This window comes from Podarcis melisellensis (genome assembly GCF_964234715.1).
Source record: "Podarcis melisellensis genome assembly, chromosome: 9".
Classification (NCBI taxonomy): domain Eukaryota; kingdom Metazoa; phylum Chordata; class Lepidosauria; order Squamata; family Lacertidae; genus Podarcis; species Podarcis melisellensis.
The window spans coordinates 59,524,877-59,538,680 of NC_138541.1; the positions used below are offsets into that span (position 1 = coordinate 59,524,877).

The 13,804-nt window shown below is 44.3% G+C and overlaps 1 protein-coding gene across 3 annotated transcripts in view; it reads left to right on the forward strand.

The window, feature by feature from the left end:
• Window positions 1–11,240, forward strand: part of CWH43 (cell wall biogenesis 43 C-terminal homolog) — a 35,253-nt gene extending 24,013 nt beyond the window's left edge. For 2 of the 3 annotated variants that reach the window (XM_081924487.1, XM_081924488.1), the window contains 7 exons: window positions 1,688–1,793; window positions 3,435–3,570; window positions 4,420–4,569; window positions 6,138–6,282; window positions 7,782–7,843; window positions 9,694–9,849; window positions 11,034–11,240. In XM_081924487.1, coding sequence (XP_081780613.1) covers window positions 1,688–1,793; window positions 3,435–3,570; window positions 4,420–4,569; window positions 6,138–6,282; window positions 7,782–7,843; window positions 9,694–9,849; window positions 11,034–11,124 — 846 coding nt within the window. In that variant the 3' untranslated portion in view covers window positions 11,125–11,240. Of the gene's footprint in view, window positions 1–1,687; window positions 1,794–3,434; window positions 3,571–4,419; window positions 4,570–6,137; window positions 6,283–7,781; window positions 7,844–9,693; window positions 9,850–11,033 lie in introns of those variants that run through there. The other variant, XR_014171514.1, reaches the window with a different exon arrangement.
• The last annotated feature ends 2,564 nt before the right edge of the window (window positions 11,241–13,804 follow it).

Below are 13,804 nucleotides of genomic sequence, written 5' to 3' on the forward strand. Positions count from 1 at the left end.
TAATACTTACATCTTGACATGGAAATACTAGTGCAGAAACAATCTTTAGCATGGGTAGGCAAACTAAGGTCTGGGGGCCGGATCCGGCCCAATCACCTTCTAAATCCACCCAAGGACTGTCCAGGAATCAGCGTGTTTTTACATGAGTTGAATGTGTGCTTTTATTTAAAATGCGTCTCTGGGTTATTTGTGAGGGACGTGGGTGGCGCTGTGGTCTAAACCACTGAGTCTAGGACTTGCCAATCAGAGGGTTAGTGGTTCGAATCCCTGCAACGGGGTAAGCTCCCATTGTTCGGTCCCAGCTCCTGCCAACCTAGCAGTTAGAAAGCATGTCAAAGTGCAAGTAGATAAATAGTTACCGCTCCGGTGGGAAGGTAAACGGCATTTCCATGCACTGTTCTGGTTCTCCAGAAGCAGCTCAGTCATGCTGGCCACATGACCCAGAAGCTGTCTGCGGACAAACGCCAGCTCCCTTGGCCTATAGAGCAAGATGAACACACAACCCCAAAGTCTTCCGCGACTGGACCTAACAGTCAGAGGTACCTTTACCTTTAGTGGTTTATTTGTGGGGCATAGGAATTTGTTCATTTCCCCCCCAAAAAAAAATAGTCCGGCCCCCCACAAGGTCTGAGGGACAGTGGACCGGCTGCCTGGCTGAAAAAATTTGCTGACCCCTAATCTTTAAGGACGAATTCACAGTACTCAACATGTGCTGTGCCTTGATTATTATACAAAATGATGACAATTCAAAGTTTCTGTAGGGCTTCAGCGCTCAGCACTTTTCGACGGAGTATGGTCACCCATTCAGCTACAAAATGATAGACGTACCTGCAAAAGTCACAGCACCCACAACAGATCCTAGACTGGACCTAAATAAGAGTTACTGAAAATAATTTTAAATCAGATCATTCCCCTAGCCTATACTAGGTCATAATTTTGGAAGAACTTATTTTTACAACTCCTCCATATTTTGTCCTTATTGTATGATGTACGTATCATTATATATGGCACCTTACCAGTTTTCACTAGCAAACAAGATAGGTTCCTGTTTCAAAGAGCTTGCAGTGAGGAAAGCAATAGGGGAAGGAGATACAGGAGAAAGATGTTACATGTACTTTGACTTGGATACATCTAGGGAAGATTCTTTCCTTTTGTCCTGCGTTCCTTTATTTTCTCTATTTTCGGGCAAATGTTATGTGTATAAGGGATGCGGGTGGCGCTGTGGGTTATACCACAGAGCCTAGGACTCTAGAATGTCAGCGGTTCAAATCCCTGTGACGGGGTAAGCTCCCGTTGCTTGTCCCTGCTTCTGCCAACCTAGAAGTTCGAAAGCACGGCAAAGTGCAAGTAGATAAATAGGTACCGTTCCAGCAGGAAGGTAAACGGTGTTTCCGTGTGCTGCTCTGGTTCGCCAGAAGTGGCTTAGTCATGCTGGCCACATGACCCAGAAGCTGTATGCTGGCTACCTTGGCCAATAAAGTGAGATGAGTGCTGTAACCCCCGAGTCAGCCACGACTGGACCTAATGGCCAGGGGTCCCTTTACCTTTACCTTTTTATTATGCGTATATTATACCTACCTCTGTAATCCTATCAGCCACTTTTGTATTGCTCGCACACTAGTCAAAGAACGTGTTTGTAAATGTAGTGAGACTGAATTTTTTGTTTTCCCTTCTGATTTATCTGTAGCCTCCAAAGAAAAACTTTTCAGCCCTGATTTGGCCATTCAGGTTTGGCTATGATAATGATGGGTGGTCCAGCTTAGAGCGATCGGTCGTCCTTCTGAATCAAACAGGTACTTTCAACAAAATCATATACCGTATTTTTCGCACCATAGGACGCACTTTTTCCCCTCCAAAAATGAAGGGGAAATGTGTGTGCGTCCTATGGTGCGAATGCAGGCTTTCGCTGAAGCCTGGAGAGTGAGAGGGGTCGGTGCGCACCGACCCCTCAGCTCTCCAGGCTTCGCACACCTCTCCGCAAGCAGCGGGAGCCCAGCGCTGGGCTCCCGCTGCTTGCGGAGAGTTGCCTGCATGCCGAAGCCTGGGCGCGCTGAGCTCAGCGTGTCCAGGCTTCGCACACCTCTCCGCAAGCAGCGGGAGCCCAGCGCTGGGCTCCCGCTGCTTGCGGAGAGTTGCCTGCATGCCGAAGCCTGGGCGCGCTGAGCTCAGCGCGTCCAGGCTTCGCGGACCTCTCCGCAAGCAGCGGGAACGCTCCCGCTGCTTGCGGAGAGGTGCCTGCATGCCGAAGCCTGGGCGCGCTGAGCTCAGCGCGTCCAGGCTTCGCGGACCTCTCTGCAAGCAGCGGGAACGCTCCCGCTGCTTGCGGAGAGGTGCCTGCATGCCGAAGCCTGGGCGCGCTGAGCTCAGCGCGTCCAGGCTTCGCGGACCTCTCCGCAAGCAGCGGGAGCGCTCCCGCTGCTTGCGGAGAGGTGCCTGCATGCCGAAGCCTGGGCGCGCTGAGCTCAGCGTGTCCAGGCTTCGCGGACCTCTCCGCAAGCAGCGGGAGCCCAGCGCTGGGCTCCCGCTGCTTGCGGAGAGTTGCCTGCATGCCGAAGCCTGGGCGCGCTGAGCTCAGCGCGTCCAGGCTTCGCGGACCTCTCCGCAGGCAGCGGGAACGCTCCCGCTGCTTGCGGAGAGGTGCCTGCATGCCGAAGCCTGGGCGCGCTGAGCTCAGCGCGTCCAGGCTTCGCGGACCTCTCCGCAAGCAGCGGGAGCGCTCCCGCTGCTTGCGGAGAGCTGCCTGTTTGGGGGCTGGGGTCGGGGGAAGCTCGAGCTTCCCCCGCCCCAGCCCCGCACCTGGGGGGGGGAATAATTTTTTCCCCTTTATTTCCCCCCCAAAAAACTGGGTGCGCCCTATGGTCCGGTGCGCCCTATGGTGCGAAAAATACGGTAGCTTGTGCATTATGCCTCTCTTGTCTTCCATGATAGACTCTTCCACCTGTGGCAGAGGGGTATAGAACCAAGAAATCAGAGCTCTGGGCTAGAATGGGAACAACCTTCAGTTGCTATAATTATTTTTGTTGTTAATTATGATTGCTATTATGTCATACTAATGTTATGGGGGGGGAAGCAGAAACGTCATTCAGGTGAGTAACACAAGGAGACATAGTTTTTTCTATTAGATATTTGTATTAGATATTGTCTTTCACAAAAACCAGTATTGCTCCTGTGGAGTGAGAAGATGAGATCATTTTATCCCCCCCCCTTGCATACTAAAGCCTTTTACCAAAAGAGTCAATGAGACAATGCAGAGATGGCAGAATCAATAATATGTTTCGTTCTTTGCATTTTGACAGAAAAAATTGAAACGGTTGATTTTAAGAGATTACAACCCAGTTTCCCACTGTTTCCTTGCCTCTCTTTTCAATCAATCAATCAATACTGAAGGTATATTAATATAGCTACACTTCTCAACCCATTGTTTTGTTTCCCAGGGGCAGATTTTATTACTATTGTGGAGAGTGATGCTTCTAAGCTATTCATTGGGAACAATGATCCAACCATGTGGTTGGGAGAGAAACTTGGTTTTTACACAGATTTTGGCCCAAGTACTCGAGATCATACTTGGGGGTGAGTGAACTGTATTTGATTACAGAGGTGCAATAGGTGATTAAAGACATAGCTATTTGATGCATTGTAATGAGGATGCTATTGTGTTTATATCAAGTGTGATATCAAGTTATATCATTTTTCTGGGTTTCTTTCTTTCTTTCTTTTTTGGATGCAGATACTCGTGAATTATGGCATTTCATAACATGCCTTCATTATCCCATATCCCATAGGGCATGTCCTGCATCCTGAACATGCCTTTAGCCAACTCTCAGTCCTCTACAGGTCTAGTTTGGATTTCGCTAAACCATAATTTTACATGACACGAAGCAGTCTCTGTGAATTCCAGGCTTGCAAGATCCCACCCCCCTGCCCGTCTCTTCCTCCAGTGTGGCTATGAGATTTTGCTTCATATTTTGCTTAACCACAACTTCTCATTTTATTCAAGCTGCAGTCTTGGTATTAAATTGGGTGAGATGTGGAGAAGATGTACCTTGAATTCTCATCTATAACTTCTTAGTATGATGATATGGAAGTGAAAGAGGAACTTGTTGGCTTACATGATTTCCCCGCCATGCCATAGAACATTATCTGTTCCTGGACCTAAAGCCACAACATCCCATAATTTTCACCCTTATCTTTTATTGAATCCTGCACAGGCTTTCAATCCTATTTAGCTATGAGATGATTACCCAGTTTCCTGAGTCAGCCTCTTTTGCCCTGTTCTCCCATCCTAGCTCATTAAGTCTCCTACCCAGTGGTGATACCTTGGACGACTGCCTTGGGTCAATGAACTGCAGGTGCTGGTTTTAGTTTGCATTGTGCTTTGGAACTAGCTCTGTTCAATAATTTTACTTTATTGTAATGCAGGATGATGGTTCTGTCAAGATACCCAGTTGTGAAGTCCAGACACCACCTTCTCCCTTCTCCCGAGGGAGAGATAGCACCAGCCATCTCCATGACTGTGAACTTCACAGGGAAACTGGTGGATTTTGTGGTTGCTCATTTTGGAAATGAGGAGTATGTATGAAAATTGCTTGTGTGAACAGAAAATAAGCCAACTATTTAAGATACTACTACTACTACTATTTTATTATTATTATTCCAGCTACATCTGAGAAAAATACCGCATTTTTCACTCTATAAGACGCACCCAACCATATTTTCTAGTTTTAGAGGAGGAGAACAAGGGGGAAAAAATCTCTCCCTACCTGTGCAGTGCCCCTTCAGCGAAGCGGCAGGAGAAACTGAGCCCCTTCCATTTCTCCTCCCGCTTCGCTGAAGGGGCGCTGCGCAGAGAGGGAAAGCTGTGCGGCACCTCTCCAGCAAAGCGAAGCCAGGAGAACAAGAGGGATCGGTGCGCACTAATCCCTCTTGCTCTCCTGGCTTCAGCGAAAGCATCGTGAAGCCATGGAGCCTGCATTTGCTCCATAAGACGCACACACATTTCCCCTTACTTTTTAGGAGGGGAAAAGTGCGTCTTATAGAGCGGAAAATACGGTACTGATATCGGTAATGGATGGATGTCATCCAGTACTGAAGATTAGAATCAACCGGGTCATGTTCTTTTGAGTAGTTTTTTTAAAACAGAAAATTTATTTGTCTTTACAAATTAGTGTTTACATTCAAAGTCATGTATAAAAAACAAATAAACAAGATTCTTTCTGGGTGGCTTCCAACCAAATATTAAAAACACAATACAGCATTAAACATTAAAAGCTTCCCTAAACAGGGCTGCCTTCAGATGTCTTTTAAAAGTCTGGTAGTTTATTTCCTTGACATCTGGTGGGAGGGTGTTCCACAGGGCGGGTGCCACTACTGAGAAGGCCCTCTGCCTGGTTCCCTGTAACTTGCCTTCTCACAGCGAGGGAACTGCCAGAAGGTCTTTGGCACTGGACCTCAGTGTCTGAGGTCTCTCCCACCAGATGTCAAGGAAATAAACTACCAGACTTTTAGAAGACATCTGAAGGCAGCCCTGTTTAGGGAAGCTTTTAATGTTTAATAGACTATTGTATTTTAATATTTTGTTGGAAGCCGCTCAGAGTGGCTGGGTTATTATGATTATTAGGCCAGGCAAAATGTTACAAAATAGTGTACAAGCTTTGAGTTTTCCGGAATGCTTAATCAAGCTAGATGGAAAGCAAACCAAGGGTGGGAACGGGAAAATAACTTGGCTGATATTGGAGCCCTGGAGTTGTTTGCATTAGTTTCAATCTTTAATGGAGCTTGCTCATGATTAAAATGGCGGGGTGCTGGATGGGAGAAGACCTGGACTCAAATCTGTGCTCAACCATATAGACCATGTCTTGGGCATGTTGCTAGTTCTCAGCCTAACCAACCTCACATGGCTGCTGTGAAGATAAAATGGGGTAACTACATGTATTCCCCCTTGAACATTTTTGAGAATGGATAGGTCACAAATGTGATCAGCAACAAATATAATGGATAGCAGTTGTTAGCAGAAATATTTGTGATTCCTCCACTCTCCCTAGAAATTGCAATTTCCCTAGAAAGATGAATCGTATTTTATGATTGCAATTCTTACCATTTCCTTCAAATAAGAATCGTATCTTATTTCCCACCCCCAGAGAAGACTCAGATAGAGAGCTTCAAGCAATAGCTGTTTCGAATTTATTGAAGATGAGCTCTAACCAGGTTGTGTTTCTAGGATACATCACTTCAGCTCCTGGTTCCAGAGATTACTTGCAAATAATTGAAAATGGCAACGTTAAGGTATTACAGTTATGATCCTAAATCATTTTTGTAACAATACAAGATCGGTAACAATACCGTTTGGTGGTCTGGGTGCATATTTATGGCATAATAGTAAATTAAAATGAAACTGTGCATGCATTAGTTTTAAAAAAGATGGTCAGAATCTTAATGTGCAAAAAGCACTGTGTGGACAATTACCCAGGCTGGATAGCAGAGTGCTCATCTAAAGAACAATGAAGAGAAATGCATAGTCAATGGAAGACTGAAATGAAAGTGATTAGAACAAATCATCTCCTAAACCCAATTTCATCCACGTCATCTGCTTTCTCACCTAACCACAAAAAAATCCCTACCCTCCATAGCTGCTGTTCCATGCTCCCTTCAGCTCTCCCACTTATTTAACATTCAATACAGTGGTACCTCGAGTTAAGTACTTAATTTGTTCCAGAGGTCCGTTCTTAACCTGAAACTGTTCTTAACCTGAAGCACCACTTTAGCTAATGGGGCCTCCCGTTGCCGCTGCGCGGTTTCTGTTCTCATCCTGCAGCGAAGTTCTTAACCCAACGTACTATTTCTGGGTTAGCGGAGTCTGTATCCTGAAGCATCTGTAACCTGAAGCGTCTGTAACCCGAGGTACCACTGTACTCCAAACACTATCATAGTTCACTACATATTTAAAGACCAAGCCTTTATAAGTAGAATTGGTCTATATTGTTTTTCTTCCCCACCCCTCCCGCATATTCTTAAGCAGCCCAAAGCACATGCTTCTGGTTCACACTTTGGGTTTTTCAATAGGTGTGTCAGAAGTCCATAAAGGGGGGTCCCCCCCCCACTTGCTTACTTACTTACAGCTACAAACACTCAACCACATCCAGATTTCCTTCCAGGTTAACAAACTGAGGTGTCAGCAAAGAAGCATTCAGGCTTAGAGCATCCTTAACTACTGTTTACAACCACCTCTCCTCTCATGTGACGAGGTTGCAACTAATCACTCATCAATTATTGCTTCTGTCATTTAGCCTTTTTCAAATACTGTATCATCTGATACTAGAGCCATATCATAGATCGACTTCTGTTCTGACCGCTTATGCAATGCTCTGTCAACCAATTTCTCCAGGGGCCCAATGTTCACTATCTAAGTTCCCCCCACTGCACCCTCAATCTCTCAGTATTCCATGCCCCTGAGTTCCTATGGGGCTATTTTGATTACTGTATTTAAGCATCTGCAAACACTTGGGTTACTAAGAGTCTGCTGATATCACTCTCTAGTATGTGGACGCTGTGATTATAGCTAGGAAAGCATGAGCACAGGAAGAGTTGCCTCAATCTTACAATGATTTGCCCAATCCCCACAGGCTAATATTTTAAAATAAAATAGTTCAATACTAGTAGTTTGTCTGGTTTTGCAAATTCATAGCTTCATCATCTGAAACATATAAACACAGTGACTTTGTTTGCATCTGCTGAAACCTTTTTCACGAACCATTTCCTCTTGCATTTGTTTTACTGCTGCTTAGGATATCGACAACACAGATCAAGATAGATGGTGCAGTTATATAATGTATCGTGGATTAATAAGGTACGTTAAATAGATACCTTGGTTATTTGCCTACGGATCCTCGCTCTCTTCTTGTCTCATACACTCAGCTGCCATTTCATGTATCGTGCTCTGTATTTTTGAGTGACCAGTTTGAGGGGCAGGTATTGTATCATCAGACTGTGACACAGGGTGTGTTCACATTAAAAGGTAAAGGACCCCTTGACGGTTAAGTCCATTCAAGGATGTTTATGGGGTGCGACTCTTATCTCACGTACCACCTTGCAGAAAATGGAAGTTGTTCTCCCCTTCCAGCTGTTCAACATCAGTACAGCTTTAATTCATTTCTGTTTGTGTACACACTGGGGTGGGGGTGTTTATGGGGTAGGGATAGATTTACTCTATGCAAGGGTGTTCAAACCTTGACTAGAGATGAATTTGGAAGGTGTGAAGCTGTATCTTATAATCAGGTACAGGATACACGTCTTTTGGATAGCATTGTGCGAACATGCATTAAGAACACAGTACAGTCATACCTTGGTTGTCGAACAACTTGCAACTCAAACGTTTTGGCTCCTGAACGCTGCAAACTCAGAAGTGAGTGTTTCAGTTTGCGAATGTTCTTTGGAAGCTGAACGTCCGACATTGCTTCCGTGGCTTCCAGTTGAGTGCAGGAAGCTCCTGCAGCCAATCGGAAGCCGCGCCTTGGTTTCTGAATGTTTTTGGAAGTCGAATGGACTTTTGGAATGGATTCTGTCCGAAAACCAAGGTACGACTGTACTGGAAACGCAGTGAGTACACAGTAAATGGGAATGTCTCCATCTCTTTAACCTTTTCCTATAGAAATGAATGATTACCATTCATTTGTATTTGTTGAAAGTGGATGCAACTTTCTTAAAATGGTATTAATTTTGTCTGCAGGTCAAATTATTCCTTACTGGTGCAAACTGAGCCCTCATCTGCACTATAAATTTAAAGCAGTATCATACCATTTTAAACAGTCATGGCTTCCCCCAAAGAATCCTGGGAAAGTTAGTTTGTTAAGAGTGCTGAGACTTGTCAGGAGACTCCTATCCTCCCCCCCTTTGAGCTACAATTGCCAGAGTGGTTAACCATCAGTCCCTCTTCCCAGGGAACTCTGGGAATTGTAGCTCTGTGGGAGTCAGCACCCTCAACAAGCTACTATTCCCATTATTATTTGGCGAGGAGGGAACTACGGCTGTTTAAAGTGGTGTGTATAGCACAGATGGGGCCTGAGTTGTGCTTTTAGAGCAGCTAGTGGTGCAATGTTGTGCTGAGCAGCTAGTGGCGTGAAGCTGAGGCTCCAATACTTTGGCCACCTCATGAGAAGAGAAGACTCCCTGGAAAAGACCCTGATGTTGGGAAAGATGGAGGGCACAAGGAGAAGGGGACGACAGAGGACGAGGTGGTTGGACAGTGTTGTCAAAGCTACAAACATGAGCCTGACCAAACTGCGGGAGGCAATGGAAGAGAGGAGTGCCTGGCGTGCTCTGGTCCATGGGGTTAGGAAGAGTCGGACACGACTAAACGACTAAACAACAACAACAAGTGGTGCAATGGGTCAGTGTGTCCGGCTGTTAACCAGGCGATTTGTGTAGTGCTTCAAGCTCACCCAAGAACTGCTATGGGCTGGATTCCTGCATTGCAGGGGGTTGGACTAGATGACCCTTGGGGTCTCCTCCAACTCTACAATTCCATAATTTTATTCTATTAATAGCTTGAGAAGCAGTTAATTAGATACCGAAACCTGCCATTTATATTATCGAATGGCAAACAGTCACAAAGGCTATTTGGAAATCTTGTATGAGTAAAAATTTAAAATGAATGAGATGTTTTACTTCATTGAAAAAAATTATTTGCATTTATGGCAGGCTGGGCTATGCTCGAATTTCTCATGCTCATCTGAGTGACTCTGAACTTCAAATGGCAAAATTTAGAATCCCAGATGACCCAGATAATTATATGGACAATGACAAACTCACCATTGACCCCAGTGAAGTATCGAAGGAAACACATTTTGCCACAAGGTTAGTGCATTTACAATTAAAATGTGCCACAATGTTTTCAAGTGAGTGGCTTTGAAATTGCCATCAGTTTTGTGAACATGAAATATGGGAATCCGTACGTTTAGCAGCCTGTACTTATGACTTGCAGTAAAGAGATTCCTTTTTTGTACGTAATTCTTTTTTTGAGAATCGCTCTCTCAGAGAATGAATTCAGCTGGCAAGTATGGGCAGGATTGTAGCCAACATGGGGCCACTGAGAAACCAGAGTCAGCATATTTAGTTTGCCAAATTATATATATATATATATATATATATATATGAGACAAAAAAAATGCCTAAGGGAGCACCTCACTCCCAAAGAGAATAGTGAATACTCAGAATTTATGTTGGGCATAAAATAGAGAAAAGTGGCTTGTGCATGTGAAGAAACTGAAATTGAGTATCCTGGAAGAGAAAATGGCTGGCTAGTAAAAGGTAAAGGTACGCCTGACCGTTAGGTCCAGTTGTGGCCGACTCTGGGGTTGCGATGCTCATCTCGCTGTATAGGCTGAGGGAGCCGGCGTTTGTCCGCAGACAGCTTCCGGGTCATGTGGCCAGCATGACTAAGCCGCTTCTGGCGAACCAGAGCAGTGCATGGAAACGCTGTTTACCTTCCCGCTGGAGCGGTACCTTTTTATCTACTTGCACTTTGACGTGCTTTCGAACTGCTAGGGTGGCAGGAGCAGGGACCAAGCAACGGGAGCTCACCCTGTTGCGGGGATTCAAACCACCAACCTTCTGCTTGGCAAGCCCTAGGCTCTGTGGTTTAGATCACAGTGCCAACAAAAGTATTCAACACTGCAGCATTTTGCTGCAGGTCTCATTTGAATGATACTTGTTCTATCATTATGGATAGTTCTTTATGCACCAGGTCTCAATGAAATCAAAGAATCATGTAGCACAACCACAGTATATGCATATTTACTCAGAAGTAAGTCTCAGTGAATTCAGTGGGGCTTAATTCCACCAGATATGTGTCCAAAGGCAGAAGGAAACCTGTGTACTGGGGCAGTGAGGGAGGAAAGTAAAATTAAATAACCTAATTTCAATTTATTTTCTACCCTGATATTACTAATGACATTTTTCTTTTTTGCTATAAAGCTGCACAATTAGGGAAGGAGAAAGATGCTTATACAGTGAAAGTCTCACGCATTATTTTTGTACAGGTTTGGATGCTATCAAGATGGCCACAATTATGAGATGAACCATCGTTTTCACATGAGCACACCAAAGTACTTTAAGCAAGCTAGCTGCTAGAAGAATGGCGCGCCAACAGGTTGGCAAAAAGGAGGACACCCACTGCACTGTGAAAACCAATGACTCAGGACTGAGCCACGTCTACATTCATGTCTCATGGACTTAAACCAAATGGATCATCCTTGCCTTGCACACGAGAAACAAAGTAAACCATGTGAAATAAGCAACATGTGTAAATGTGTGTAATTCAGGCCACAGCATCCAGCTTTTCACAGTATACCGTTTGGTTTGATTTGGCAGCAAATGTGTGTTGTTTTGTGTGTCTGTCTGTTTGTGTTCAATGCCACCGCTAACTACTTAATGCATTCAGAAAAGTAGAGTTTGCATATGAAAATGGTGATTATATTTGTAGAAGAGAATTTCCTATACTGTACAGTGGTACCTCGGTTTACTAACTTAATCCGTTTCGGAAGTCCGTTCTTAAACCAAAACTGTTCTTAAACCGAGGCGTGCTTTCCCTAATGAGGCATTCCTGCCACCGGTGCCCGTCCACCATTCGGATTCTGTTCTTAGATGAGGTAAAGTTCTCAAACTGGGACACTATTTCCAGTTTTGCAGAGTTTGTAAACCAAATTGTTCTTAAACCGGACTGTTCTTAAACTGAGGTAGCACTGTATTCAATTTGTTGCCAGGCTGGGCTTTAGTGCAATGCATCTCTTTGTCCTCTAGGGGCCAAGTATATATCAGAAGTATGGTCCTCTAATGAATAGTGGAGACAATGCATCTCTGTGCTGCTTAGAAACTTGCTGCATACTTTGAAAGCTAGGTCATAGTAAGACTCTCGTTTCCTAGGAGTGGGTGCAAGTGGGGCTGGCTCTCTTCATAACTCCCTACTTTAAGTTGGACAGTATATACACTGTGTTGCCTATTTTACTCTGTTTATGCTAGTTGAAGCATGGAATTGGTGCTATGGCATGCAACTTCAAAACATCTTCTGAAGCTTCTCCAGCTGGCAACGGTCATCTGGAAATTGCTTCCCAAACTCAACTATTCAGTCACTCTTTAGTGACTGAAATGGCATTTTCCTAAAATGGCATTTTCTGTCCCAGTACAGCCACTGTAGCTAGTGAAGGTCTTTTTTGTTCTGGCTCTGTTCTCTGTTATACATTCTAAACCTTTGCTTTATCCATTTACAGTATTGGTGCACCTTGTATGACATTGCCCTACCCACAGGAGTCATTAGTTTTTATCCTATTGTCCCTGCAAGTATCCTAAATGGAGTTGGTTGGACTTTTTACAACTTTGGGACTCTGAAAACATATACTGAATAGTAGAGGTGTCCTGCACATATCTGTTGCAGGTATTGCATTTTGCTGCTATTGTGCTAAGGAATATGTTGAAACCAACTGACACAAAATCTCATTTTTTAAAAATAATAGGAAACTTTTAGTTCACAGCAGAAGTTGTTACAAAGATTAGAGAGAAATCCTTGTTTTGTTTTGTTTTGTTTTGAAATTGCCAGCATCTTTTACCCTTGTGAGAGTAAAGGTAAAGCAGGTAAAGCTGCAATTATTTTTTACACTTTATTTGCGTGCTTTCAGACATAAAACATAAACACAACCAGAGAGAGAGTTATTTCAGAGAGAGAATGAATAATGAGGAAATTTATTTAGCTGTTCAATATAGCTGATAGACGGTTCACGTCACTTTTTTAAATACTGCAAACACACATGCAATAACAGAGTTTGACGTACTAGAAATCATTCAGATGGGTTGAGTTGAAGAAGCTAAGCAACTGCGGGTGTGACGTTTCTTTGTGCATAGACTGCAGATGGCTTGCTTTCATCCCTGGCGAAAGGATCTGTGAATTTTGAAAGCTTGTTTAATCATACTCAGAGTGAAGTTGGTCTAACAAAGGCACTGTGTGTGTGTGTGGTGCAGTGTTCAATTCCTTTCATCTCTGTTTCAATGGCAAACGCCATGAGTGCCATCTGCAGGGCATGTAGCACTGGCCCTTGACATTCACACACAACACTTGGGATTGTTAGTGTCTATTTTCCTTTCCTTTATTAAGCCCATTATTATTATTATTATTATTATTATTATTATTATTATTATTATTATCAACAGTGCTTTTTTCTGGGGGGACACAGGGGTACACACATTACTAAACATTTTGTGATTCTAAGTTTGGCCTCAATGAGAGGCAATGTGAGTGGGAAAATGAGAGTACCCCTAAACATTTTTTAAAGAAAAAAAGCACTGATTATTATTATTATTATTGGAAAAAGATTTTTTTAGGAAAAAAGCACTGATTATTATTATTATTGGGAAAAGAATGCAATCCAAAATGATTGCACAAAAATGAGTTTCCACAAATGCGTCTTTTTTTAAAAAAAAGGCTTTATAAGGCTTCAAGCCCCTTATCCATATTCTGATGCAGCGCCTCTTATTATTCCGAAGCGCCCAAACCATCCTCAACCATGACAGCTAGAAGCCGCTCCCCAAACTCCCCATGCCTTCAATGGCTCGCGTTCCACTCCGCTCAGTCAATCAATTCGCGAGGTAGGCGCGGCCTGTGGGCCCGTCCCGCCCAATCAGAACCGGAGGCTCGCCCTCCGTACTTCTCCAGGGGCGGCAGCGGCGGACCAATAGCAGCAGAGGGGCGGGGGCGGCTCTTTCGCAGACACACCGGCCAATGAGGAGGCGCGGCGGCCGGGGTTGGGCGGAGCCGTCGGGG